We start from the raw sequence: 25,359 nt of genomic DNA, 5'->3' as shown, positions 1-25,359 counted from the left end.
GACCCCATAGTTAAGTAAAAGTATAATGCCAAAAGATTTAATGTCCCAGTGACTGGTTGAAGACTAAAAGGGGAAGGAAACCAGTTTACCAGTGTGTTCTATGCACTTCAGGGAGCAGGACTGACAAGTCATGGCCAAATCCACCTTTCCCGCCTTTGCAGCTCCTTAGGATGAAAAAGGAAACCAGCCACATGCAGGTTTAATCTCTTACAGCCTGTAGGCTCGTACAGTGGTGCTCTCTGTGGTTTTAGTAACCGCAGAGACCCTCAGCGGGTCCAAGGCACCTCTGGATTCAGATGCCATGGAAGTGACTGCAGCTGAAAGGGTGGCTTTAACTTCCACTTTCCTCCAGAAGTCCAGAGCCCACTGCATTATGGGAGGTGATGTCCTCAGATGGGGAACCAAGGCTCCTGGCCAGAGAGAGAAAAAACACCCTTCCCCCGGTAGGGCTGTCATATCCTGGAATCACCTGTCAAACAAGGACACCATTTCCAGGCCTAAAAAATTGATTTTTATGGCTCTTCTTGTAATTCTCTTTCTGAATAAGGCACATGATATTGATGTGGACCTACTTTTTAATCATAATAGCTACTGACAAGGTAATTAATTTTAAAACAACTCTTTTTTTTCTGGTCCAAATGGCACTATGTAGAAATTAAAAGTGAGTGCTGTGAGGGCCACCGGCCTGGCACTCAGGCGATTGCCTCGGCCCTGACAGCCCCTTTATCTTGCTGCTTCTGTGCGACCTTCAGAGATGGGTGCTGTTATTAATTGGCTTGGGCTATTATATCAAAAAGAGCAGGGCAGGAAAGCATGATAAAGTTTAGGTTTTTAATGATAGTCTTACAGGAATCAAGACATGCCAGTGAAATTGCCTTCCTGGGTCATTACAGGCCCAGCGTGGGGTCCAGCCAGAACCCATCAGCACCTCTCCTGTGAGGAATGGTCTTTAATGCAGCCTTCTCGCATTGCACACACACGGATCTAAAGTTAGTACACTCAGCCTAAATCTGAAATAGGCTTTTAAAATAATTTTCCTTAATGTGGATTCTGCCTTTTGATTAACCAAGTAAGCATGCACTTCTGTAGTTGATGGTTTCTTTTCTTTCCTTTTGTCTTCTCTCTTGTTTGTTTGTTTATTTGTTTATTTTTATTTATTTTTATTTTTTATATTTTGGAAACAGGGTTTATTTGTGTGACCCTGGCTGCCCTAGATCTAGCTCTGCAGACCAGATTGACCTCAAACTGACAGAGATCTACCTGCTTGTGCCTCCTGAGTTCTGGGATTAAAGGCATAGTTAAACCCAACCTGGTTGGCTGTTTCTAAGACCACGCCTTCATGCTGCTTCCTAGACCTTTGCTTTCATCACATCAAAACTTAGCACAGTCTATTGTGTTTGATGCTCACAGTAGTTGATGAGATATAACAAGGCCCTGGCTCCTACTGTCCCACACATGAGCCTGTGGATCCACTTGTCCACATAGACATGCCTTAGTGTCCTATAAAGTCACTTCTTCCCATGATGCTCTTACACTGAGCTCAGCTTTGGCTTGCTCCACACTCTCTGATCTATGGGTGCCATTGGTCTCCCAAGAGGCCTCAGGATAACCTCTAGGCAGCTTTGGATGCCTGCTGAGTGGTTTCTGACTACAGGGAAAGCCTAAGTGCCCCCTTTCAGCTCAGAGCTTGAGGTGGTTCATGTACACCATACTAGAAGAGACAGAACCCTTGAGAATGAAGTTATAGTGCTCAAGAAATCAGTGCTGATTTAATCCCAGCACTTGGGAGACAGAGGCAGGCGGATTTCTGAGTTCAAGGCCAGCCTGGTCTACAGAGTGAATTCCAGGACAGCCAGGGCTACACAGAGAAACCCTGTCTCAAAGAAACAAACAAAAAAGAAAGAAAGAAAGAAAGAAAGAAAGAAAGAAAGAAAGAAAGAAAGAAAGAAAGAAAGAAAGAAAGAAAGAAATCAGTGCTGATGAACTCAAGTTAGCTCTCCCCCATTCTCTGCCCATGAGTCCTTCAAAGCCATCCCTCTAAATATGGATGCTTGTCGTGAGGTTGGATGTATGTGACTGCAGCCTGTGCGCATAACACACCAGTGATGTGCCTCTGACATATGCTTACAGCATATTACCTGAGTGGGACATGGTTTCTGAAGTGTATATGTCATTTCTGTAGGTGTACACAAAAAGTTTAGATCAACTGTAATTTTCACTCTCATTAAGAGAAGTGCAAGTAGCCAGGTGGTGGTGGCACGCAACCTTTAATCCCAGCACCCAGGAGGCTAAGGCAGGTGAATCTCCGTGGGTTCAAGGCCAACCTGTTCTACAGAGAGTTCCAGGATCACACAGAGAAGCCCTGTCTGGAAAAAAAGAATGAGAGAGAGAAACAGAGACAGAGACAGACAGAGAGAGAGAGACAGAGAGAGAGACAGACAGACAGAGACAGAGAGAAACAGAGAGACAGACAGAGACAGAGACAGACAGAGACAGAGGACAGAGAGACAGGAAGAGAGGAAGGAAGGAAGGAGAGAGAGCGAGAGAAGGAAAAATGGTACATGTCTGCATGTCTGTAATTCCTTTACTTTGGAGGCACAGACAGGTGTTCTAGGCCAAGCTGGGCTTTATGGGAAGACTTCTCAAAACAGAATCAAACAGCAACAGAAAAAACACTAGTGGACTGCGTTAACCCAAAGTCTTCATTGTTTTCAGTGTTGTTTTTTCCTGAAGCACATGAGTGTTTGTGGCAGGCGTTTGGAAGACATGGAGTCCGATAGGCTTTTTTTTTTTTTAAGATTTCATTTTTTATGTGTATGAGTATATATACTGTATCTGTCTTCAGACATACCAGAAGATTTTAAAATAAACATCTTCTCCTATATACACTTGGTTCATAGGACTTTTTATAAAGAGCTACTGGTGGTTGATGGCTCACACTGTTTCCAACATCTCGAGTTTACTTTGGAGTCCTAGACTATCCTTCCTTACTGTGACCAGTCTGCTCTTCTCTTGGGGGACAGGGGAGAGAGATGGGCAGACACTTGAGATAGACAGCTTGGGACTAGGTACAGCTGTTTGTGTGTTTAGATATATTGGTGGGAAAAACTCTTGATAAAGTGATTGTGATTGGAGAGAATCTGTGGAGAAGGCTTTCAGCAAAGCAGTATGGACTAGCCAGTATGACTCGGAGGCATCAGGGTGGGATGTAGCCACTGCAGCATTAAGAGAGCTCCTGATACATAAGGAGGTCAGTGTGGGCAACTGAGGCAGGGTGCTGCTGTGGCCATAGGGTCCCACGTGCAGACAGCATACCTGTTCCCTAGGACAAGCTCTCCACCATTTTCTCCTGCTTCTTCTGAATACTGTTCTCACTGTCTAGTCCTGTTTGTACTGCTGATTTCCACATCCTCCTAGGCAGCAACAGTTGACTGCTATTTGGTTGCAGTGTGCCAATGGTAGCCTTTGTGCTAAGTTTTGGAATGCAAGAAACAATCGTAGTTTCTTTGCAGCAGGAAGCACTTGGGAGCATGGTGGAGTAGCTGGCCCAGGCCCAGTTGGGCTGGTCAGCAATGCAGCACCACTGACCGCTGTCTCCATTTTTCCTTCCAGAATCATCGACCAGCGATTCGAAAAAGTTTCCTACTTTGTCTTCGGTGATTTTAACTTCCGCCTGGATTCCAAGTCTGTTGTAGAGGTAAGCATGGATTTCCTCCTCAGCTTGGCCATTGACTTTCCTTGAGGCAGAGCAAATAGTGGCAGAGAAATTCGATCTGTTTAGACCACTACCATGTCACCATTCTCATAGATGCTGATGTTTTATGTAAAACATCTTTATGGAGAAGTATTTGTGCTGTGGTGGGGGTGGTGTGGTGTGGTGGTGTCTGTTCAACCAGTCAGCCATTACTAGCCTTAAGAATAGGCATCCCTGTATGCTGCAGGCTCAGTGTCCCTCATAGAATAGCCTGGGGAAACCCCCGTGTCCTGCCACTCTAACACCTGCAGAGCTGGGAGTGTTGGTTCTGGGCTGGTTCCCACTGGGATTTCTACTGCAGAATCCTCATCAAACACTAGGAAACTGGTTGTTCTACTTCATGTAATTAATTGAGGCTCTCTTAGTTTGGGGACCTCCAAAGCTATTGACTACTGTGGGAGCTCCAGGCTGGGTGCCAGGGTCCTGGAGTCCCTAGAGACACTACAGCTGGCAGACTTTGGCCCCAAGACAAGTGACACAGCCTGAGGTTGGAAGGAACCCATGTGGCTAGGGTATCCTGCCAAGGGAAGCAAGTCCTATGGTATTAGTTAGTATAAGAACCAGATTTCTCTGTAGTGAGGTCCCTGTCTGCCACCAGATGAGTGCTGGCATCTGGAGCTCTAAGATAGATAGCTGGGTGCCTGGGTGCCTGGTTTCTTGCAACTATATCCCACCTTTTACCTTTCATGTCCTCTCTGCCCAGGACCTTTAACACATGTGGTGACGCTAGGTAATCCATGTACAGGAGTCACATTAAGAGCAGCATGAAGTCATGCAGTACCTCAGATGACTGTCTTCTCATTAGTAGTCTCCATTCCAAATATTGTCATACATTAATCTTTCATACTCAGTAGAAAATTATTTTTTAAAGACAGAGCTGAACAGGTGTCTTCCTTTGATTGATAGAAATGAGTGATGTGCCATTAAATTCCTTCTGTGTTTAATTAAGCTGAGGGTACCTCATCAGGGCAGGCCCGTGGAGTACAGTTTTGAACTTCGTAGGGCAAGAGGTCTGTTAGATGACCAGTGGGTTCAGGAGACTTCCTTGAATATTCATTGGGTTCAGTTCCTATCCCTGGATGCTCAGCCAGCGGGTAGTGGGATGGGGAGGTCCTGGGTGTTCAGTGGGTAGTGGGAAGAGGGGATCCTGGGTGTTCAGTGGGTAGTGGGATGGGGAGGTCCTGGGTGTTCAGTGGGTAGTGGGAAGAGGGGATCCTGGGTGTTCAGTGGGTAGTGGGAAGGGGGATCCTGGGTGTTCAGTGGAGAGTAAGAAAGGGGATCCTGGGTGTTCAGTGGGTAGTGGGAAGAGGGGATCCTGGGTGTTCAGTGGGTAGTGGGAAGGGGGATCCTGGGTGTTCAGTGGGTAGTGGGAAGGGGGATCCTGGGTGTTCAGTGGGTAGTGGGAAGAGGGGATCCTGGGTGTTCAGTGGGTAGTGGGAAGGGGGATCCTGGGTGTTCAGTGGAGAGTAAGAAAGGGGATCCTGGGTGTTCAGTGGGTAGTGGGAAGAGGGGATCCTGGGTGTTCAGTGGGTAGTGGGAAGGGGGATCCTGGGTGTTCAGTGGGTAGTGGGAAGGGGGATCCTGGGTGTTCAGTGGGTAGTGGGAAGAGGGGATCCTGGGTGTTCAGTGGGTAGTGGGAAGGGGGATCCTGGGTGTTCAGTGGAGAGTAAGAAAGGGGATCCTGGGTGCTCAGTGGGTAGTGGGAAGAGGGGATCCTGGGTGTTCAGTGCGTAGTGTGAAGAGGGGATCCTGGGTGTTCAGTGGAGAGTGGGAAGAGGGGATCCTGGGTGTTCAGTGGGTAGTGTGAAGAGGGGATCCTGGGTGTTCAGTGGAGAATGGGAAGAGGGGATCTTGGGTGTTCAGTGGGTAGTGGGAAGAGGGGATCCTGGGTGTTCAGTGGGTAGTGGGAAGAGGGAATCCTGGGTGTTCAGTGGGTTGTGGGAAAAGGGAATCCTGGGTGTTCAGTGGGTTGTGGGAAGAGGGGATCCTGGGTGTTCAGTGGCTTGTGGGAAGAGGGGATCCTGGGTGTTCAGTGGGTTGTGGGAAGAGGGGATCCTGGGTGTTCAGTGGGTAGTGGGAAGAGGGGATCCTGGGTGTTCAGTGGAGAGTGGGAAGAGGGGATCCTGGGTGTTCAGTGGGTAGTGGGAGGAGGGGATCCTGGGTGTTCAGTGGGTTGTGGGAAGAGGGATCCTGGGTGTTCAGTGGAGAGTGGGAAGAGGGGATCCTGGGTGTTCAGTGGAGAGTGGGAAGAGGGGATCCTGGGTGTTCAGTGGGTAGTGTGAAGAGGGGATCCTGGGTGTTGAGTGGAGAGTGGGAAGAGGGGATCCTGGGTGTTCAGTGGAGAGTGGGAAGAGGGGATCCTGGGTGTTCAGTGGAGAGTGGGAAGAGGGGATCCTGGGTGTTCAGTGGGTAGTGGGAAGAGGGGATCCTGGGTGTTCAGTGGGTAGTGGGAAGAGGGGATCCTGGGTGTTCAGTGGGTTGTGGGAAGAGGGGATCCTGGGTGTTCAGTGGGTAGTGGGAAGAGGGGATCCTGGGTGTTCAGTGGAGAGTGGGAAGAGGGGATCCTGGGTGTTCAGTGGGTAGTGTGAAGAGGGGATCCTGGGTGTTCAGTGGAGAGTGGGAAGAGGGGATCCTGGGTGTTCAGTGGAGAGTGGGAAGAGGGGATCCTGGGTGTTCAGTGGGTAGTGTGAAGAGGGGATCCTGGGTGTTCAGTGGAGAGTGGGAAGAGGGGATCCTGGGTGTTCAGTGGAGAGTGGGAAGAGGGGATCCTGGGTGTTCAGTGGGTAGTGTGAAGAGGGGATCCTGGGTGTTCAGTTGAGAGTGGGAAGAGGGGATCCTGGGTGTTCAGTGGAGAGTGGGAAGAGGGGATCCTGGGTGTTCAGTGGGTAGTGGGAAGGGGAATCCTGGGTGTTCCGTAGCTCCTAGTAGCAGGACTTTTTTTTACACTCCTCACTCATACTTTACATTCTGACCACAATTTACCTTCCCACCTACCCCACCTCTCTCTCTGCCACATCTCCTCCTCCTCTGTTCCCCCCTCCCAGAAAAAGCAGGTCTCCCAGGGATATCAACCAAACATGGCATAACAATAAGACAAGGCACAAATGCTTATATCAAGGCTGGACGAGGCAACCCAGTAGGAAGAAAAGAGTCACAAGGACAGGCAAAAGAGTCAGGGATAAACCCTGCTCCCATTCTTAGGATTCCCACAAGAACCCCAAGCTAGTCAGCCATAACATGTGCAGAGGACCTAGCTCAGACCCGTGCAGGCTCCGTGATGACCACTTCAGGCTCTATGCATCTTGGCCGAGCTGTGGAGGAGGAAGGAGCACCTCCTCCGTGGAGCTATGTGTTGCACCCTCCTGCTGGCTTGTTGTGTCCGTTCTCGTTCTGATGCCAGAGCCTGGAAAGAGTGGGAGCAAGACCTGCCTGTGGAAATCTCTCTCACTGTGTCCAAACCAGGTCAGAGTACACCAGGAGGCAGGGTCTTCACGGAAGGTCCCCATTCTATTCAGGTAGCAACCAGAGGCTGGAAGACTCATTTCCCAGAACCCCACTTTCTTGTTCCTGAGTTCTGAGCTGAGTTGCCAGCTTGCTGCTAGAGGCCAGCAGTTCTGTTGCACACAGTGGTTCCCCTACCTTTCCAGGACACTACTTAGGTAGAGAGGCTAGTATGGAATAAGTGATTCTTAGAAGATCAACACCAGTAAACCCAGAGCTGCTTGTGGTTGGGGAGAGTTCAGAAAAACTTCTTCACAGTAGACTTTTCCTTCTGGGTAGAACACAGAGAGAAAGCCAGTCTGGTCAGACTCAGAATAGCTAATGGGCACTTTCCAAATCCGTCCTTCAGGATGTGCTTCTGTGGGAGGCTGTCTGGGTAAGTGGACATGTGGATTCCATGCAGTGGGCCTGTGTGTAAATCCAGGAAGGGGCTCACCAGAGCCATTATCTTCTCTACCAGCCCTCTGTCTCCTTAGGGTGCCTGGGCAGAGTTGCACAGCTTTGGTTATCATCAAAATGAAGCTAGTAAGTGCCCAGGAGGTCATCAGTCTGCCCTGTACCACAGCTTCCTAGTGTCTAGCCAGAGCTGTGTTGGCTACTTTGGTACTGGGAGGCCAAGTGGTGGTGGGACTGCAACAGGCATCCCTGCATGGTGTGTAGGAGACAGCCTGTCTTCTAGCTGCCTCTCTCTGCTATGATTAGAGCATGACAGGGACTGGAGAATGGTCTGTGAGGACTGAGAGAAAGCACCAGGAGTTCCCACCTTGCTGCACAGCCCCCCCCCCCGGGGGGGGGCTTTCCTCAAGATATGGATGCATGGTTTTGTGTTTCAGGGGTGCTAGCCATTTCTGTAGCAGTCAGGGTTCTCAGAACCCATCAGTCAGTATTGTCTTCTGGTCTGTCAGATGACCGTTGGCCTGTATAGAGAGCATCTGGGTGTTAGATACGTCTGGAGCTCTGACTGAGCTGCACTGGCCTCATGGGCTGTGAGTTTACATCACCTGCTGGCAGATTGATGCATCTGCAATGCCATCCAAGTCACCTGCAGTCTTCTGATTCTAAAGAAGGCACTGTTAGGAGAAACGTTTCCAAGGGGAGAGCAGCTTCTGAGAGAAGGCTCTCTCTAAGTTTTCTACATGAAGCTCCTACTGCAGTGGAAGTCTCACTGAAGGCAGCTGCTGCTGGTTCCTTTCCTGGACATTGTCCCTACTCCTGCCCGAGCAGGTGGCATTACCTACTGCAGTGACACTGCTGCACCATCCCTTCCAGGAAGCATGGCCTTGAGCATCCAGGCAGCTAAGGAGCCAGATTTCTAGTTTAATTTTTCCCAGGCTTTACAGAGCAAAGTGTCTGGGCTAGCCTGTGGCAGGCCTATATGACGTTCTAGCACAGATGCAAGGACCTTTGTATTTGAGGAAATGTCCCCATTGCTATCACATTGCACTTGGACTCAGCTTCTTCACCCACAAAGAAAATGTCTTTATTCATTGTGGAAGCCCAGTTCTAGAAGGTCCACAGTGCGAGGTGTCCAGCCAGAGACCCAACTGGTCTTTGCAGCATTCTACCCGTGGCACTGTCCCACTCAAGACAGGGGGCATCACTAATCTGCTGAGCAGATATCCACAGAAGGGGCAGACAGTATCTTCAGCAGTGGGGAGAGGACCCAACAGTGAAGAGGAGTCTCTCCAGCCACAAGCAAGGTGCTGGCAGTGTCGGGTCTCTTTGAAGCACCTGCTGTCTTCGTGCCAGTCACCTCCATGGATTAGATGCCACATAGAAGCAGGGATATATATTCTCTGTTCACTATGGGCTCTGGACCTTGCCTGAGGAGAGCCCGTTGCGGCCATGTGTCTGTTATGGGGTGTTTTTCTTATGTCCAACCTTGTCCTGGGCTCCCCATGAGGGCAACTGGCATTGGTCTGAGTGGTCATTATCAGCTTTGCTGGACTTTTGTGACCAGCACTCTTTCTAGTTTCCTTCTCAAAACCACTGGGATGGGACAGGATAGCCTTGGTGTCTGTAACACCCCCAAGGAAGCCTCTGCCTCAGGGAGGTACCCACCCCAGGGCACTGAGGTCATTGGCACTGGGTACTTGCTGTCCTGGTACACCACCTGATGACTGGCTCTTCCCTCAGTCACTGACCGTGGTGGACATCTCTTCCCACTTTAGAAGCCTGGAGCTTCTTCTCCCTGTTGCTAGTCTGGCACATGCAAAGGAGTGGCAGGAGAATCAGTTCTTACACACATTATTTGCTCAATAAGTAAATGAATATATCTTAGATCTGCATAGTAATTCCTGGAGGGGTTTTGAAGCTCTTTAATGCTTATGGATAGCTGCTTTTCATTCAACCAATACAGCATACTATCACATTTTGAATATACTTATTATGTAAGTAAGCAAACAGTAAATGATGTGGAAAACAATTTTTTAGTGTAGGTTTTTAAGCTCATTTAGTGAAACAAAGCCCATTCAGCTCTGGGATTAAAGACCATGTGTCCTTTTTACCAGCCCAGTATGAAAATTCCATGACATGTGGCCCCGCTACCTGCCTTGAGGGCCTGTCCCACCACACTTCCCAGCCCACTGCTCTGTCTACTGTCTAGCTCTACTACATGGACTCTCTGCCTCCGCCCCACCTAGGACCACCTGAGGACCCACAGGAGTCTTGCAGCCCAACCATACCATGCTTACTGGAGCATGGTCTATGGTGGCTTCTGTGGGCCTTTGACTGAAATTCCAGTTCACAGACAGGGCCTCAGATGCCTCAATATACATGCCTGCAGAGCAGCTGTGGCTCAAGTCCTCTTAGGAATTTCTGTACCCTTGTTTCTGCCAGGTCACCTTCAAGAGACTTTCATATTTCTAAAAGAGTAAAAAAAATGGGAAGAATAAGAAATCAGAATAGTCAGACAGACTCAGTCACAGGAGAAGGGTGTTCTGCTCAGAATATAGGATGCCCTGTAGAAAGGTGGCCTCTGGGAAAGCTGTCCCAGGCCTGTGGGTAGCTGGTGCCTGAGATACCCAACACACTGATATGTCATTCACTGGTGGCTTCCCTCCCAAAGTGAAAGTGGAGGTTGATTTTCAGGGTCTGGCACAGCCTAGACTCTTCGCTTTATTTTCTTAGGCCACTGGATCCCCACCCAGAACAAGCCTCCTCAGTGTTCCTGTCATCCTGGACAGGCAAGGAGATCCCAGTGTTTCAGGGAATACGGCCCATTTGATAGCCTTGCCTCTCGGGGTCTCACGCCATCACACTGGCTGGCAAGATTCATCAGAGGTTAATTAAATCCATCTCCAAAACAATGGAAGGCCAATGAGCTAAGCCCAATCTCAGTAAATTAAACACATTAAATGCAGCCATTGTTCATCCTTCAGGGAGGGTGGGCTCAGGCTCTAGGGTGTCTCCGGGAAGAGATCAGCCTCTAGGCTCTGGAAACTCTTGGAGCACAGTAGAGACCTGCTTGTCACTGGCAGTGAGGGAGGAGTGTGGGGATGGGATGGGAGGGAGGCCTGTGAAAGGGGCTCTGTGTGTAGGCTCTGCCCCAGGAAGAGCAGCTTCTTATGTTTCAAATGCAAATTAATGCAAACATGCTTGCAGAGCAGAACTGAAAAGATGATACTGTGATCAAATTTGGCACCGCTTAAGCCATAATTAAAACATACACAAATTAAACACGATTATCCTGCCGTGTAACAGGACCACGCGCCATTACTCTAATTAATAATGCAGCCTCCAGCACGGTCCTGCTGCTAGGATTGCTTGGAGGGTATGTTTTATGCCTTGCACAGTGGCAACTGGCAGCTGGGTTGTTCAGCTGGCCATGGTGACGCAAAGTGACAGCGCTGCCAGCCGTGCCTGTCTCTGCATGGTCTGGGCTCACCACACCTGCTGTCCATCACCTCCCCATCAGTGGTGGTGATAGATGCATTTTTGGAAGCTGGTTGTCTTTTTCAAAATCCTGTTGCCAGTTGCTGACGACTACATGCTTAGGTGGCAGCCGTGCCTGTTTTAGAGCAGGGCCCAGCGAAGGCACCACTGTCTCAGCAGATGCCTTCCAGAAGAACTCCTGGGACACAGTGCAGAGTGGCACTGAGGTGGCCACAGTGTTGGCTGTGCCAAGTATGAAGAACACTTCAAAGGTTCCCCAGTGCCATACCCACAGTGTGATGAAGACCACTGCAACAGCAAGCTAACTCAGCCTGCCCGATATCCAGGCACTGCTGGTATGCAGGAGCTCCTATAATGTCAGCCAGGGAGGTAATGTTGCACCTGATTATTACTTTTGATGACTTTACAGAACCCCATCTGATAGTCCCAGATGCTCTTGCCCTTGCCAGTGGACTGCTTTTGTGTGAGGTCCAGATGAAGTGCTGATTACCTATGGTCATTGGGTCCTTGTTAGAACACTGTGTATAGTGTGTTAGAACACACTATAGTCTAGAACATGCCACAAGTTCTATAGGCATGTTCTAGACTATAGCAAAAGGGAAGGAAGGGGCTTGGGCCTGAGTGTCCACCAGCATATCCTCAGGGGCTCAGTGAATAGGAGTGGCTGTGGCAACCATGTCCACCTTGCTGTGTGTGTAGTTATGTAAATTGGCCAGAATTAAGTCCTGTTCCTCGGCAGTTTCAGTGGTTAGCCTTGGTCTTACCCTCATAAGCCTTGGCAGCCCTTTGTGATGTGGAGCTTTGCCTGGTCATTTAAAACTTGGGCTTCATGTGAAGTGGGCACTGCTGTGTTAGAGCCCAGCCGAGATTCCACGGGCTCTTCAGGGCCTGCTTCACCTGGTGAGCAGCCCTTAGAATTCTATCCTAAGTCAGAGGACAGGCAGAGCTGCACCATGGCCCTCACCAGGTCCTGTAGCACTTCGTACATTTAAGTTCGAAGTGAGTCATAGAGGCAGCCCTTCTTCCTCTCTAGCCAGGGCTCCCTCAAGCCCTGGTAGACATTTTATTTCTCCCTTGTCTGTAGTAAAGTAAGCACTCAAGTGACAGGAAGTCTAGGTCCTCAAACAGGGTGCACACCAAGTACCACCCAACTTGAGGGCTTTGAAAAATAATGGTGGCAACAGAACTCCTAATTAAAATCATTAGATAGAAGTTTAATGACTTCAGAAGGAGACCTCGGGTCGGACCATTTCTGAATAAGATTGGCAACATCAACTGTATTGCAGTAAATTATAGCAAGAGTTTAGATTTCATATTCAGAATATTTAGTTCTTCGAAGATCAATTTGAATGCTTTAATTAGCCAGTGATTCTACTGTTTTACTATCCCAAGATTCTATTAGAGTGGCTAGATCTTTGGACTCACTGATCACGAAATTGTCTGGCTGCATGCTCATGCCTGCTCCAGCTCTAAAGGCCTGTGGGGAACTCTGTACTCTGCTTTCTCTATCCTCCCAGCCTTGTGAGCCTGGGGCCATCTGGAAGGAGTCCTGCTGCAGGTCTAGCCCCAGCTAATACAGAGCATAACCCACAGGGGCAACACAATCTTGTGAGACGCTTCGGTCTTGTGGGTGCTCACACAAATTGTGTGAGCCTCAGCTTGTGCCTATACTCCTGTAAAAGTAGGTCCTGTCCTACCCGGGTGGAGTGAACAAGTCGCTCAGGCTTACCAATGCCACTAATAACCTGGACACTAAGCATCAGCTGCTGCAAGGCAAGCCGTTTCAGGAGAAGAGATGACAGTGTGTTTATGATACTGTTTTGGATGAGCAGTTGCTGTCATCCAGCAATGAGAAAGAGAGCAGATGGGCCTCTGTGGGCACTGGTAGACAGCTCCGAACACCCTTTGCTAATGCACTTCTGTGTAGTGAACTTTGCACAGCGGGCCTTTTGCCCAGCACTGTGACCTACAGTAGGCCTCCTGTGTCAGGTAGAACCCCATTCCAAAAAGCTCAGGAAATCTTATAAAATCCTGTCCCTGGTTTTGCTGAGTCGGTCTGAACTGCTGGCCTCACTGAGTGTGGACTGATGAGCTGCCCACAGCCCTATAGCCACCAGCCCACTCCCTGTCCTAAGGGAGGCTGTCTACTGCTTTGCCTCCCCACTCAGTGATGCACACTTGAGCTATTTGAGAGCTATGCGGCACTCAGGTGTGGGGTCAGTGAGGGTGCTTCATGTGCTGTGCTTTATTAGGCAACTGAGAGGCTGTAGACAGGGCCTTGTGGGCCTGAACTGCTACAACTACTGCAGTGACTGCAATGCTGGTGTGTAGGTCTGGCCACAGAACAACTTCCCTATGGGACAAGAAACCCACTGACTCCTACCTTAACTTCAAGGGAAATGGGGATGTGGCAGAGCTAACATCAAGAAGCTGTGTGTGTGTGTGTGTGTGTGTGTGTGTGTGTGTGTGTGTGTGTGTGTGTATGTGTGTGTGTCCAAGATAAGCCGGGTTAGCAGGGTGAATTCAGTACTGTTTGTATGTGCCATTTAGTCCCAAGAATTTGTCAGACACAATTAGACCTGGTGCAGATTTACCCCTGCCAGCTCCATGGTGGCTCTTACCGCTATAAGGATGGCAGCAGTGTCTTTTCCATGGGGTGTCCTATGGATTTAGAACCCTGTTCTCTCCCACAGAGGGCAGAGAGCAGCAGTCAAGATGAGCATCTCTTATATGTGTGCTGACTTCCGATTGGGGTGCAGTTCATGTCAGAGATTTGTCAGGATGTTATATTCACGTGATAAATGCAAGTTTTAAAATCACCTGTTTCCGTCTCGGCGCTATCAGTTGAGTGACCTGCCAATAACCCTTATTTTCTGCTCTATGATAAGATTTGAAACAATGCCCATAGATACTAGCTGTCAAAGAATTGGTAGACAATGCTTATTTGTGCTTTTAAATTTAGGTGGCTAGCCCAGGACTGTGGCAGACTATGAGGACTATGACAAGTTAACATTGAAATCCCTGGTGACTGTTTCACAGTGGCCTGAATTTAAATCTAGAGCTTCATCCACTGTTTTATTGGTATTGAGGGTATTCTGGATCTGAGATACCTGGCTCCGCAGGCTTACGGTGGTGTCTAAGTACCTTATGTCGGCAGCAGCAGTGGGGGACATTTTTGGTTAATACTGCCAAGGAAATATTCCTAGGAAAACCATTCTGTTAATTTAAGAGCATATTATGTAGCATAATCTGAATTTATAGTAATGTTTAGTATTCTGGGAGAACTATCTTTAACCTACATAATGGTTATTCTCTGGGTCAGTTCTGCATTTCAGAGACATCAAAGTGTGAGCCTAGTGAAAGAACTGGCCTTTGATATGTTCAGGGGTGTCTGCATGGAACTGTCAGCATGTCTAGGAACACTTGTTCCTTCCCTCCTTCTGGAAGGAAAGCCTCAGGCTGGCTGGGAGCTGGCCCATACTCTATTTTCCTGACAGGAATTAAACTAAAAGCCTGAGATGGGAAGAAGATTGAACCAGGGCAGGTGTCTTCTGCACTGTGTGTGACCACCATTTCTGTGAGGGGCATGTCATAGGCTCACATGCTCTTGTAAAGGTCCTGGCTACACCTCTGTGCAAGGTGCCCCACACCCACCTACTCTCTGCCTAGAGTGGTCTAGGCTCATCATGTGGGCTTCAGTTGTTTAAACCAGAAAGAAGGTTTTTTTGTTCAGGATACTTCCAAGCCCATCATACCTACAAGTCACCCACAGTGAAAGCAGAGCCTTCATTGTCAGTGACCTGTGCCCTGCAGGCTGTGCCTTCTGACCCTGTGAGCCTCCTGTGCAGAGGCTGTGTGGTCAGAGAGATTGACAGTCACCTGCAGAGCAGGCAGAGGCTAGGAAGGCAAGTGATCTCAGCACAGCTCAGGTTTCATGGGGAAGCTTGCTCCCAGATCAGCTGCACTGAGCACCTGCAGGTGCCCACCTGTGCATGCCCCACAGCCATCAGTGGCACTGACTGATTAGAGATCAGATGAGATAGGATATAGGTGCCATATTTGTAACTGAATATGGATGCAGAAGGGGTTCTTGTGAGTGACAGCGTGTGTGGACAGAATCGGGGAGCCTCACTCAACACAAGCAGTTCAGTGTTGCTGTGTCTTCCAGCCCCGTTCTATGCCAGCTCCACGGGACTGGATCACTTTGTCCAGGAGTTCAAGCTTTCCTTAGAGTTGCTGCTCCATTCATAGCACAGTGGGAGGCAGCACAGCTGGTCCAGCTCACTTCCTGCCCTGCCCCACTTGACCTGGGTAGCTAAATGTGATTTAATTGTTGCCTGGAACCCAGAGTTTCTACATGGTTTCTCTGACATTATTCACCACCTGTTGTAGGAAATCTTGGAGACTGTGGCTCAAATGTCAGTAAACTGTAGTACTGTGAAGCAAAATTCATCTAAGAACTAGAGAACAGACTGTGGTGTGAGGCACACAGTTCACACGGATGTGAGGGCCCAATACAACTAGTTCATCACTAAAACTTGTACAGTTAGTCTGGTCCTGATGGGATCTGGTAGCCTGCTGCTGGGACTGGTTTTCCCCCTCACTGCTGAAGACACTGTTTTAAAGCTATTTCTTTTTAAAACATTGGCTTTCAGACATTCCTAGGAACATCTGTGTGTGGCTGAAATTTGGCCAGCCACGGCCACAGCCACCCCTCACCGCTTTGTCCTCAGGCCTTTGTTCCTGATTTCACGCTATCAGAGGGTCTGCATGTTTTCTTGCATGAAGTTGTCAGAGGAATAAAGGCTCAGGAACAGGGTCATGTTAGAGGATGGGCATGAAAAATTGCTAAGATGTATCTCTAAGCCCACCCACCAGCTGTTGCCTGCAGTAAGCAAAGAAAGGCCTATGTGAAGAACACTATACCTGAGTGGGTCCAGCCTGAGCTCCATGCCTTCTTCCCACTTTCCTTCTTTCCCTCATCATTTATAGGCACATGCAAAGCCTGTGAGTGCCAGGCAGTCCATGTGCCTGTGAGTTAAGCACCATTTTCAAGAGCAGGAGGCTACTAGCTTCTTTTTACATGCAGACAGACTTCTAGTTACAGCACAGAACCAGTCATCCTACTGTCTGACACCATCCATGGAGAAGCCTTTGGAATTTGGTATGACCATGCCAGAGTGCCTCAGATGAGGATTGCAGGAAGCTAGCCTGAGGTTGCCGACAGATGGTTGTCCCCACCACCGTGAGAATCAGAGCTGCCTGGTTTTTAGTGGCACAGACTGTGACTGTGCCATGGGAGATGCCACATAAGTGCCAAACAAGGCTTACCAGAGAAGCTGTGGGTCTTGTTCACCCAAGTGGCTAGATGGGTCCCAGAGAGGTGGAGTCGCAGCTGCCCTGCCTGCACTGCTCCATCCAACCTGTTGAGGCCAGGTCCTGAATCTCAGGCGGGCTGGGGATGCCACCTCAGGAAGTACCCACAGGGTCCTGTGAGGTAAGACCAGGGTGTGTCACAGCTTCAAGGAGTAGGCTTGCTTTGACATCTCAGTTCTCAGTTGTTTTTACTTCTGAGAAGTCCCATGCGACCCTCAAATCTAAGAACCAGCCCGGCCAGGTCTGAATAGTGTATTTCCGCCCTTGGCTTGGCTGCTTTGCAGGTTTGGCAGAGCAGCCAATATGTGCAGCAAGGAATCCTGGAAACTTTGGTTCTGCTTGCTCATGAAGTATGCATTGAAGCACCTGGTCTCCTGGGTTGCCGGCATGGTTCTCTGCAGGTCCTACTTGGGGTGAGAGGGGTGCCTAATCCTCTCGGGGTGATTTAACTCCAATCCTGGCCTGGAATGGCTCTCTTGCTGCCCATGATGTTTTGGGGGTGGGGTAACTGCATTGTGATTAACTCTTGACCCCCTTGCCCCAAGAGCCCCCTTGAAGGAAAGAAAAGCAAAAGCAAAAGAAAAAAAAAGCAAGGCCAGGAGGCTCTGGATTTTTTAAACAGCCAGAGGACATCTGGCCTCTGGTTTTCATCTGCTGACTAAAGTCAGGATTAAACCTTGCCCCCATAGCTTTGTGCAGCTACTGGTGAGTGACAGGCTACCTTAGACAATAGAGGCGTCAACCCCTCCCAGAGCACAGTCCTGTGCTGGACAATGGAGTGCCTGGTGGCTTTGCAAGGTCCAGTGCTGTCTACCAATCTGTCTGTGTCTCCCCTGGGACAAATTCTCAGAGATGTTGTGCCCTGGCAAGCAAGCCCGGTGACAAGGTCATGCTGGCTGTGCTTCCACCCCCCCCACACACACACATATTCAGGGTGTTGCAGGTATTGATGCTGACCAGCCTGTAGTTGGTTGGCTTAAGCCATAGCTGAGGACTAGGACCTCTATCCCCAAAGAGTTCTTCCTCTGCCCAGGTAAGATCAGTCCTGGGATGTGCCATCCCTCTGCAGAGATGCCAGGGAACCCTGGATGCCACCAAGGGATAGGCACCCATCCAGAGAGATCTATGCATCTAGCCTCCAGCGGATGTCCTGCTGTAACAAACATGTCTGAGTAACAAACATTGTACAGCAATGGTAGGCTGTGGTGGCACACACCTTAAATCTCACTACTCCGGATGCAGAGGCAGGGGGATCTCTGTGAATTTGAAGCCAGCCTGGTCTATGGAGTGAGTTCCAGGACAGCCAGGAATATGTAGAGAGATCCTGTCTCAAAACAACAAATAAACAAACAAACACCTTTAATGGTTAGTATGCCCAAGACCTGCACAGCTTCAAGCCTGACTGACTGAGATGGGGAAGTGGACACAAGCTCCTATCTTAACCAAGAAACTACCTCCAATTGGCAAACTGTTTGCAAAGGAAAAAAATAGTTCTCTCCAATGGAGTCTCACTGAGTGTATAAACCACACTTAAGGGTAGGCCCCATGCCCAGCAGTAGGTGATCAACACAAAATAAACTCAGCGGTGGTTTTGTAGATTTTTTTCTCATATTGCTTTGTTTGATTATATGTCTTTTTGGTCTTTTTGTTTGTATATTATAGTTTCTAACTTTGTGTTTTTATGGGTTTTGTTGTTACGGGTGTGTTTGTGCTTCTTATTCTTTTTCATTTCTTATTCTAATTTGTTTTCTCTTTAACTTTTCCTGTTTATTTTCTAGAGAGAGAGAGAATGGTGTAGAATTGGGTGGGTGAAGAGGCAGAAAGTATACCAGAGGGAATGGGGAAGATAAAACCATGTTCAGAATATATTATGTGAGTTTTCAATAAAAAAAAAATAATAAAGCTATCACCAGGTAAGAATCTGTGGTCAGAGCGTGTCACTGTATAGACACTGGTACTCCTGGGCCCAGCCCGCTACTTCTAGGGGCCTTTAACCAGGACACTAAATTCTGCTCTATCGCTCTTGTCTGGATGCTTCCTCCACAGCATTAGTTATCACTTCCGGTGCCAGGTGGATACCTAGAGCTCCTATTGACATCGGGGCTCCCAGAGCTGGCTCCTCACCATGGGGAGGGCTTCAGCAGGATCTAACACAGTTATTAGATAGTAGTTATACAGATATTAACTACTCCTTCCTTAGAGGCGTTCCCTCATGCCAGAAACCCAAGTGATCCCTGGAGCTACACATTCTGCAGCCCAAACTGGGCACCCACAGAGGGGGATTTGGTCCCAGCTGCAGGTGGAGGTTGCGGTTGAGTGTCTCAGACCTTAGGGATAGGACAGTAACAAAGGCATGCTGCCCGGGTTCCATGAGGAGTGGCTTTAGCATCAATGCACTTACTGTGTACCTCCGTGGTGAACAAAAGAGGGAAGTTGGAGGCACCTTTGAAGCTTCTCTGCCTCTGAGGAGTGAGAACCCCTGGTCCCGGCTGTTGTGTGTACCCATTTCTATCCTGGCCTCTCATGAGCAGTGCAGGATAGGCCCTACATCCGTGCTCCATCCCATGATTCTAGATATCACCTCTCAGCTCAGTCCTGGTGCAGCTGCTTTCCATGCTAGCTCTCTGCCATGCCCACCACCCTTCCCACATCACTGGTCCCTTACCTCAATCCCACTGCCTTAGTGTACAGACAGGGCTCCCTTGGGACTCTCCCTGATTCCCCAAGGCTCCTGGGGCTCCTGTTTTTGTACTCAGACTTCTGCAGAGCACAGGCCTACTATTGTTCAGGCTGGGGTCCTCCCCCAACCCTCTTTCTGCTTTTCCTCTAACAGTCTCTTAATTTTCCAAGAAGCTCATTAGCTACCTGCCTGATACCAGGTCAGTTTTAAAGTGCTGGGACCGCCTGGCTTCCTGAAAAAACCCACAGTGTGTCAAGGAGGCTTATGTAGCATGTCCAGTTGAACAATGAACACAGAGCTACAGTGCCCACTCCAGACCTAGCACCAGAGACCACTAGAGAATGGTGCTGAAACTTGACCCAGAAGTCAGACAGGGGCCTGCCTAGCTCAGGACTATCTGAGCCTTTGGAAACCCAGCCTGGGGAGCTCACCATTTGTCATGGCAAGATACAGAGAGGAGCCTGTCTATAAAGAAGGCAGTTCCGGATGGAGGCTGGACTTTTTTAGTTGCTGACAGCATGCACCAGTATGCTTTTTAAAGAATTCTGTTGGTTTTGAAGGCAGGTGTGGTAGATCCTGCAGAGATGCTGCAGTGTGGTTTGGTTTGTGTTCTGTAGCTTAGTAGCTATGGAAGGGCTAGAGGACAGCCCAGAGGGATGCACTCACACTGAGCTTAGAGCTGCCTTGCTGATACAGAGTTTAAAAATTCACTTTATGTGTTTTCACAATGTGCCTCAGTCACCATTATCAAGATTATCCACCAAAATTACAAGCATGCTTAAAACTCCCCAGGTCACAAAAGCAGACAGAGGACATAGGAAGGTTGTCCTGGGCCTGAAAAGTCACCTCCTTGTGAGACAGCTGCACCCTCCCCTGCCCTGTAAGGAAAAAGTGTGAGAAGGGCCTTGTTTATGCTGGAATCTGATTATTCTGAGGTTGGAGGCCAGTTAAGGCTGGCTGTCACTTTCTAGCCGAAGGTATACTTGTGTGTCAAAAAAAATCACAAGAAAGGACCAGTGAAATGGCTCAGTGGGAAAGGGTGCTTGGCCACTGACTGATGACCTGAGCTCATCCCAGAGACACAAATGGCAGAAGAGAACTGACTCCCAAAGGCTATTCTGTGGTCTCCACATGCACGCAGTGACACACATAAATGTCATTTTAAAAAGTTTGTTTGTTTGTTTGTTGTTTGTTTGTTTTTGCAGAGGGAGGCAGAGGCAGGCAGTTCTCTGAGTTCAAGGTTGGTCTATACATTAATATCCAGGACAGCCAGAGAGCTATGTAATAGAGAGGACTGCCCCCCCCCCATCTCACTGGATGGATGGATGCATGGATGCATGGATAGAAGAAAGGAAGAAAAGGAGAAAGAAAGAAAAAAGAAAGGAAGGAAGGAAATAGATGTCAAATTTTAAAAAAGAAAGCATGAGTGATTTTACTTTTTCTAAACAGACTAACATTATATCTGAAAGACTTGGTCTGCTGTTAAGACCAATAGGCTATTTGCCCTTAATAGAGTTTTGATCTCTGTGAGGACTGTTGGTGACAGCTGAGTGGAGGGGAATGAACAGATTTAGTCCCTGAGATGGGTTGACCAATGCCTGCATGCACATGACGGCATCTGATTACTGGGTAGCTTTGTGCAAATCTAATGAGCTGTAAAAATTATGTGGTTTGATAGCACAAAAAACAGTTGTCTGTTGCTGCCATCAGTTTCCTGGGCTTGGGGATGCCAGACTAGGCATCATGCTTTGGTACCTGTCTAAGCAAGAAGAAGCCAGAAATGGCAGGTGAACATCCTTGGCACATGGGTGATTCTAGCATATTCCAGGAGACAAAACAATGTTTTGAGAGCTAAGCCACTTCTTCTTTTGCCATGTGATGTAGCCATTGGTGATAAAAATAGATCTTAGATGGCTTTTTAAAAATAGCATTTGGGGTATTTCTTCTCCTTTCAAAAGAGTAAAATCCCTTCCTTCGGTTGAGCCGGAAAGGCTGGGCCTGGCTTTCTGCATGAGTGGTCACGACTTCCCGGGCTTGAAAGGCCAAGGGAAGGCTGCTTTGCCTGCTCATTCCTGATGGAGCCTTTACAACCTGTGAATGGGGAGGTTCTATGGGAAGGGATGTGGGAGAAAGGGGCGGGGTGGCTGGCTCTTGCACAGCTCTGGGGGACCTTCAGATGTTGATCTTTTGGGAGCTGCCAGCTTGGTGAGATAAAGCAGGGTTTTTAACAGTTGAGGGCAGATGCCTTCAAGGAGACACAAGTATGAATTTCCTGAACCGTCCTGCAGTGGCCACAATGGCTCTGCCTGCCCCCACCCAGAGGCTTCCCCCATTCAGAGAAAGCAGCTTAAGCTACTTAAGCGCATTAGCATCAGGATGGGCCAGGACCTCCATGGGCTGCAGGGGGCTGGGTGGCCTTGATGGCCCTGGTTGTTTGGGTACTTGTCCTAATCCTCCACAGTTCCAAGGCAGCCAGACTGATTTGTGACACAGAGTCCAAAAGCCACTTTGGGGGCTTGGCTGGGTTAGCTGATCTGTGCCCTGAATGTCAATGGCCTGGCCTGGAGTGTGTTTTGGGAGTGTCAGGTTTGGGCTCAGTTTTGCCAAACATAGGGCTGGCTCTTTCCACCCCTTATCCTCATCTACCTATGGGCGCTGTGTTGGCATAGCTGCCTGGGGGCTCCTAGGGGTTTGTGCCCAATGGTGTCTGATACCTCAGTGGGCCCCAGGCAGGAATGAGGCTGCAGAATCCTGAGCTTAAGCAGTTCTCTATGATGCTTTCAGTATAGACCCCCAAGGGATCCTGCCATACAGAGACCTTAAAAGGTCAGATACTTCCAGTAAACTGCTGTCCTTTTAACTAAAACCACATTCTCTTTGTTTTGTTTTGTTTTTGTTTTTTTAAGTTTCTTTTATATATGGCCCAGTTGTGGACTGTCAGTAGCCCCAATTAGCTCTTTCTATAATCCCAGCCCAGGTGACAAGGTTCTTGCTTCCTGTTTGACTTGGTTGTTTAAATATATTTTGTATATCTGACCTGTTGGCCAGAAAAGTAGCCAAAGTAGCCACTCCCTTCATCTTTGCCATCAAGGCAGGAGGCAGTTACTTGAACCTTCATCATCCAGTAGGTGCTTTGCTGTTGTCTCTAGGAGTCTTGTGCTGCATTGTCATTTGTGTGTCTTGTTTTCATCCTACTTGTCAGCTCTAGGTCCCTGCCATGTGTGTATTGGGGTGGGGTGTATGTGTGTCTGTGAAGGTGTGGCTCCTGTGCCTGGTGTGATGGAGGGGCAGTTCCAAACTTTGTCCTACTTTTGGGGAATGTCCTTATTGACTCCTTCCTGCCTGTGTTGAGATTAATTCAAACAGACAGGAACTTGATTATCAAGCAATGCTCTGTCTTGTTACTTTTGGTCCAGGACCACCAAAGTCAGCACAGCCAAGCATGCAACAAGGATGGTGGTCACTCCATAACCACCCTTCCTTTGGTGGGACAGGCTGGCTGAGCATCTGCCAACTTCATGTCTAGCCATGTCCTTGTTACACACTACCCTCAGTTCTCCTGACTCCTGTCCAGAGCCTATTATTATCAGAGTCCCCTGAGATTCTATTGACCTTTTGACCATCCACCCCTGGACTTGTAGGCTTAGTGCCCCATGCTGTGACCCATACTACAGTTTGATAACCTTAGCCTGCCCCACAGGGCATGGGGAGGCTCAGGGTAGCCAGCAACAACAAGGAGCAGCCCCATTGAAGGATTCAACTTGCTGCCTAGCATGGGCACTGCTAGTCAAGCCTTGCTTTCTGTGGAAGTGTGAGCATACTCCATCTGTGCTACACCATCAGTTATACTCAGCCAGGACCTTGTACAGTCTGGTGGGAGGCTCCTGAGGAAGAGCTCACAAGGACTGTCAAGCTAGACTCCGGGAATGGATGTGAAACCTCTGTCCATCAACACTGTTCTCTTTCACTCCCATTGGTGACACTGGGAAACTGTGGATTATGGGCCCTGGGTAATGCCAAGTGAGGAAATGGGTAGATGGATTGGGACTGAGCATCCTTGTCTTTTTTGCAGACACTCTGCACAAAGGCCACAATGCAGACAGTCCGGGCTGCTGATACCAATGAAGTTGTAAAGTTGATATTTCGGGAGTCAGACAATGACCGGAAGGTAAGTGGCTCATGACTAAGGGTGGGCAGCCACTAACCACACTTAGCCTGCAGAGTGGGATTTGTACAGGGCACTGAGGCATCTCTGACCCCGCAGGTCGTGCTCCAGTTGGAAAAGAAGCTCTTCGACTACTTCAACCAGGATGTCTTCCGGGACAACAATGGCACTGCGGTAAGTTCTGCTTTAAGGCATATGTGTGGTTACCCTGGATTGACCCCTTGAGACAGTCCTTGCCCTGGAATGTCACCAGCACCTCTACACGTGTTCAGGCCACCCAAAGTTCAGCTTCTAAGCCCAGGCTCTGGGGTGACTTAGTGGGAGTGACTTGTAGGGCTGGGGCTGGGTCAGGGTAAGCTAGGCTGCCAGAATTATCAGGGGTCAATGGGCAGCATAGAGCTCCTGTGACCCATGGGTACTGCAGTCTTCCAAGTGAGTGAGGTATTATCCTGCCTGCTACCATGTAAACTGGGGAGTCCCTGGCTTAGGTACGCAGCAGGGGCTTGGCACCTCATTTTAAATAGAGAGAAGCCACACATATGTGGAGATGAGAGTGAGAAAGCTCCTCATGTCCTTGTTGTGGGGTTATATATTCAAGGAGTGTGTGTGTGTGTGTGTGCGCGTGCGCGCGCAACATTGTGGTAGCTATATGTGTACATATATACCTAACTGCATTTGTCTTACTTGTGTGTGAATATATTCATCATACGTGTACAACTGTGCTATATATGAGCACATGCATGAAAATTAGAGTATACATTGAGAATGTGCCACCTAAACCATCAAGACTAGGGCTTCTGGGAAGGCATCTCTAGACTTGGGCATCTGTACTGATGTAAGCCATATGCATATTGGCACTGAGAGTGGCCTCTTTGTAACTGCTGTTGATTAATTAATTAATTAGGGGGCATGTGAGCAAGTACATGCGTGGGGGGCATGTGAGCAGGTACATGCGTGGTGTGCATGTGAGCAGGTACATGCGTGGGGGGCATGTGAATGACTTTAGGGGTGAGTTTACTCTTTCTACTAGGATTGAACTCAGGTTGTCAGGTTTGGACAGCAAGTGTGTTTTTACTCTCTGAGTCACCTAGCTGGTCTGTCTTTACTTAATGCAGTATAATTTTGTCCTATTTACTGGATACCTGTTATGTGTAGGTCTCTTATGTTCTGGTAAAATGTGGAGCTATCCTGGTTATAGGAGCTATATTTGTGTGGTGATAATCTCTGTGGTATAAACTCTACCTTTGTGAATCCTAAACTTAAACTATACCATGAGCACTGTATCTGACAGCCAGCTCCCAAGACTTCTAAAGTTATCCATAAACAGCTACGGTCCCCACTGGGGGAAGCAGGTAGAAAATGAGCCACCTTGTCCTGAGGAAGTTGTCCTCAGTGGTGGTCTAAGAGCATGAACTTGTGCAGGTGCTGGGTACAGATCCCGGTACTTCAGATCAGGTCCTGTCGCCTGTGTGTACACGGTTACTATCTCTGACTTGCCTTTAACTAGCTGGGTGCCTGCTTCCCTTCGTAAGGTTTGGAGGGATAGATGTGCAGTACTTAGAATGGAGCTGAGCACATCAGATGCAGATGAAGGGCTGTAGGCCCCTTGCATCCCTCAGACACTTCCAAACCATCTGATGCCTCCTAAGCCTCCTAAGCCTGGCAGACACAGATAACAAGAGCTTTAGCAATACTGGGAGCTGGCTGTTATACAGTGGCCCCAGTGCAGTTTAGGATTGTTCACAAAGGTAGAATGGATACCACAAAGATTATCATGACACAAATTAAGCTCCCACCCATGGCATAGCACCACAGAACATAGTGATTGGCATGCCCAGCCGTCCAAGCTGTTACCTCTATTAAGTTACACTTGTCTCTTGCTACCCATCCAGCCCAGGGCTCAGCAACTTCTGTGAGCCTGAATCCATCCTCACTGCTGTGGCAGGCCTGACCCACTTGCCTTGGGGCTGATTATTAACCTCATCCCTG

General features: G+C 48.8%; 1 protein-coding gene across 1 annotated transcript in view; it reads left to right on the top strand.

Annotated features, from left to right (window-relative positions):
* Inpp5a (inositol polyphosphate-5-phosphatase A) overlaps positions 1-25,359 on the top strand; it is a 184,800-nt gene that overhangs the window by 139,260 nt on the left and 20,181 nt on the right. The window contains exons 9-11 of the mRNA XM_052196265.1: positions 3,613-3,697; positions 23,278-23,373; positions 23,470-23,544. Coding sequence (XP_052052225.1) covers positions 3,613-3,697; positions 23,278-23,373; positions 23,470-23,544 — 256 coding nt within the window. The remainder of the gene's footprint in view (positions 1-3,612; positions 3,698-23,277; positions 23,374-23,469; positions 23,545-25,359) is intronic.

The sequence above is a fragment of the Apodemus sylvaticus genome, chromosome 1 (assembly GCF_947179515.1).
Source record: "Apodemus sylvaticus chromosome 1, mApoSyl1.1, whole genome shotgun sequence".
NCBI lineage: Eukaryota > Metazoa > Chordata > Mammalia > Rodentia > Muridae > Apodemus > Apodemus sylvaticus.
Note: the sequence above shows the minus strand (reverse complement) of the source record. Positions and strands in the feature narration are given on the sequence as shown.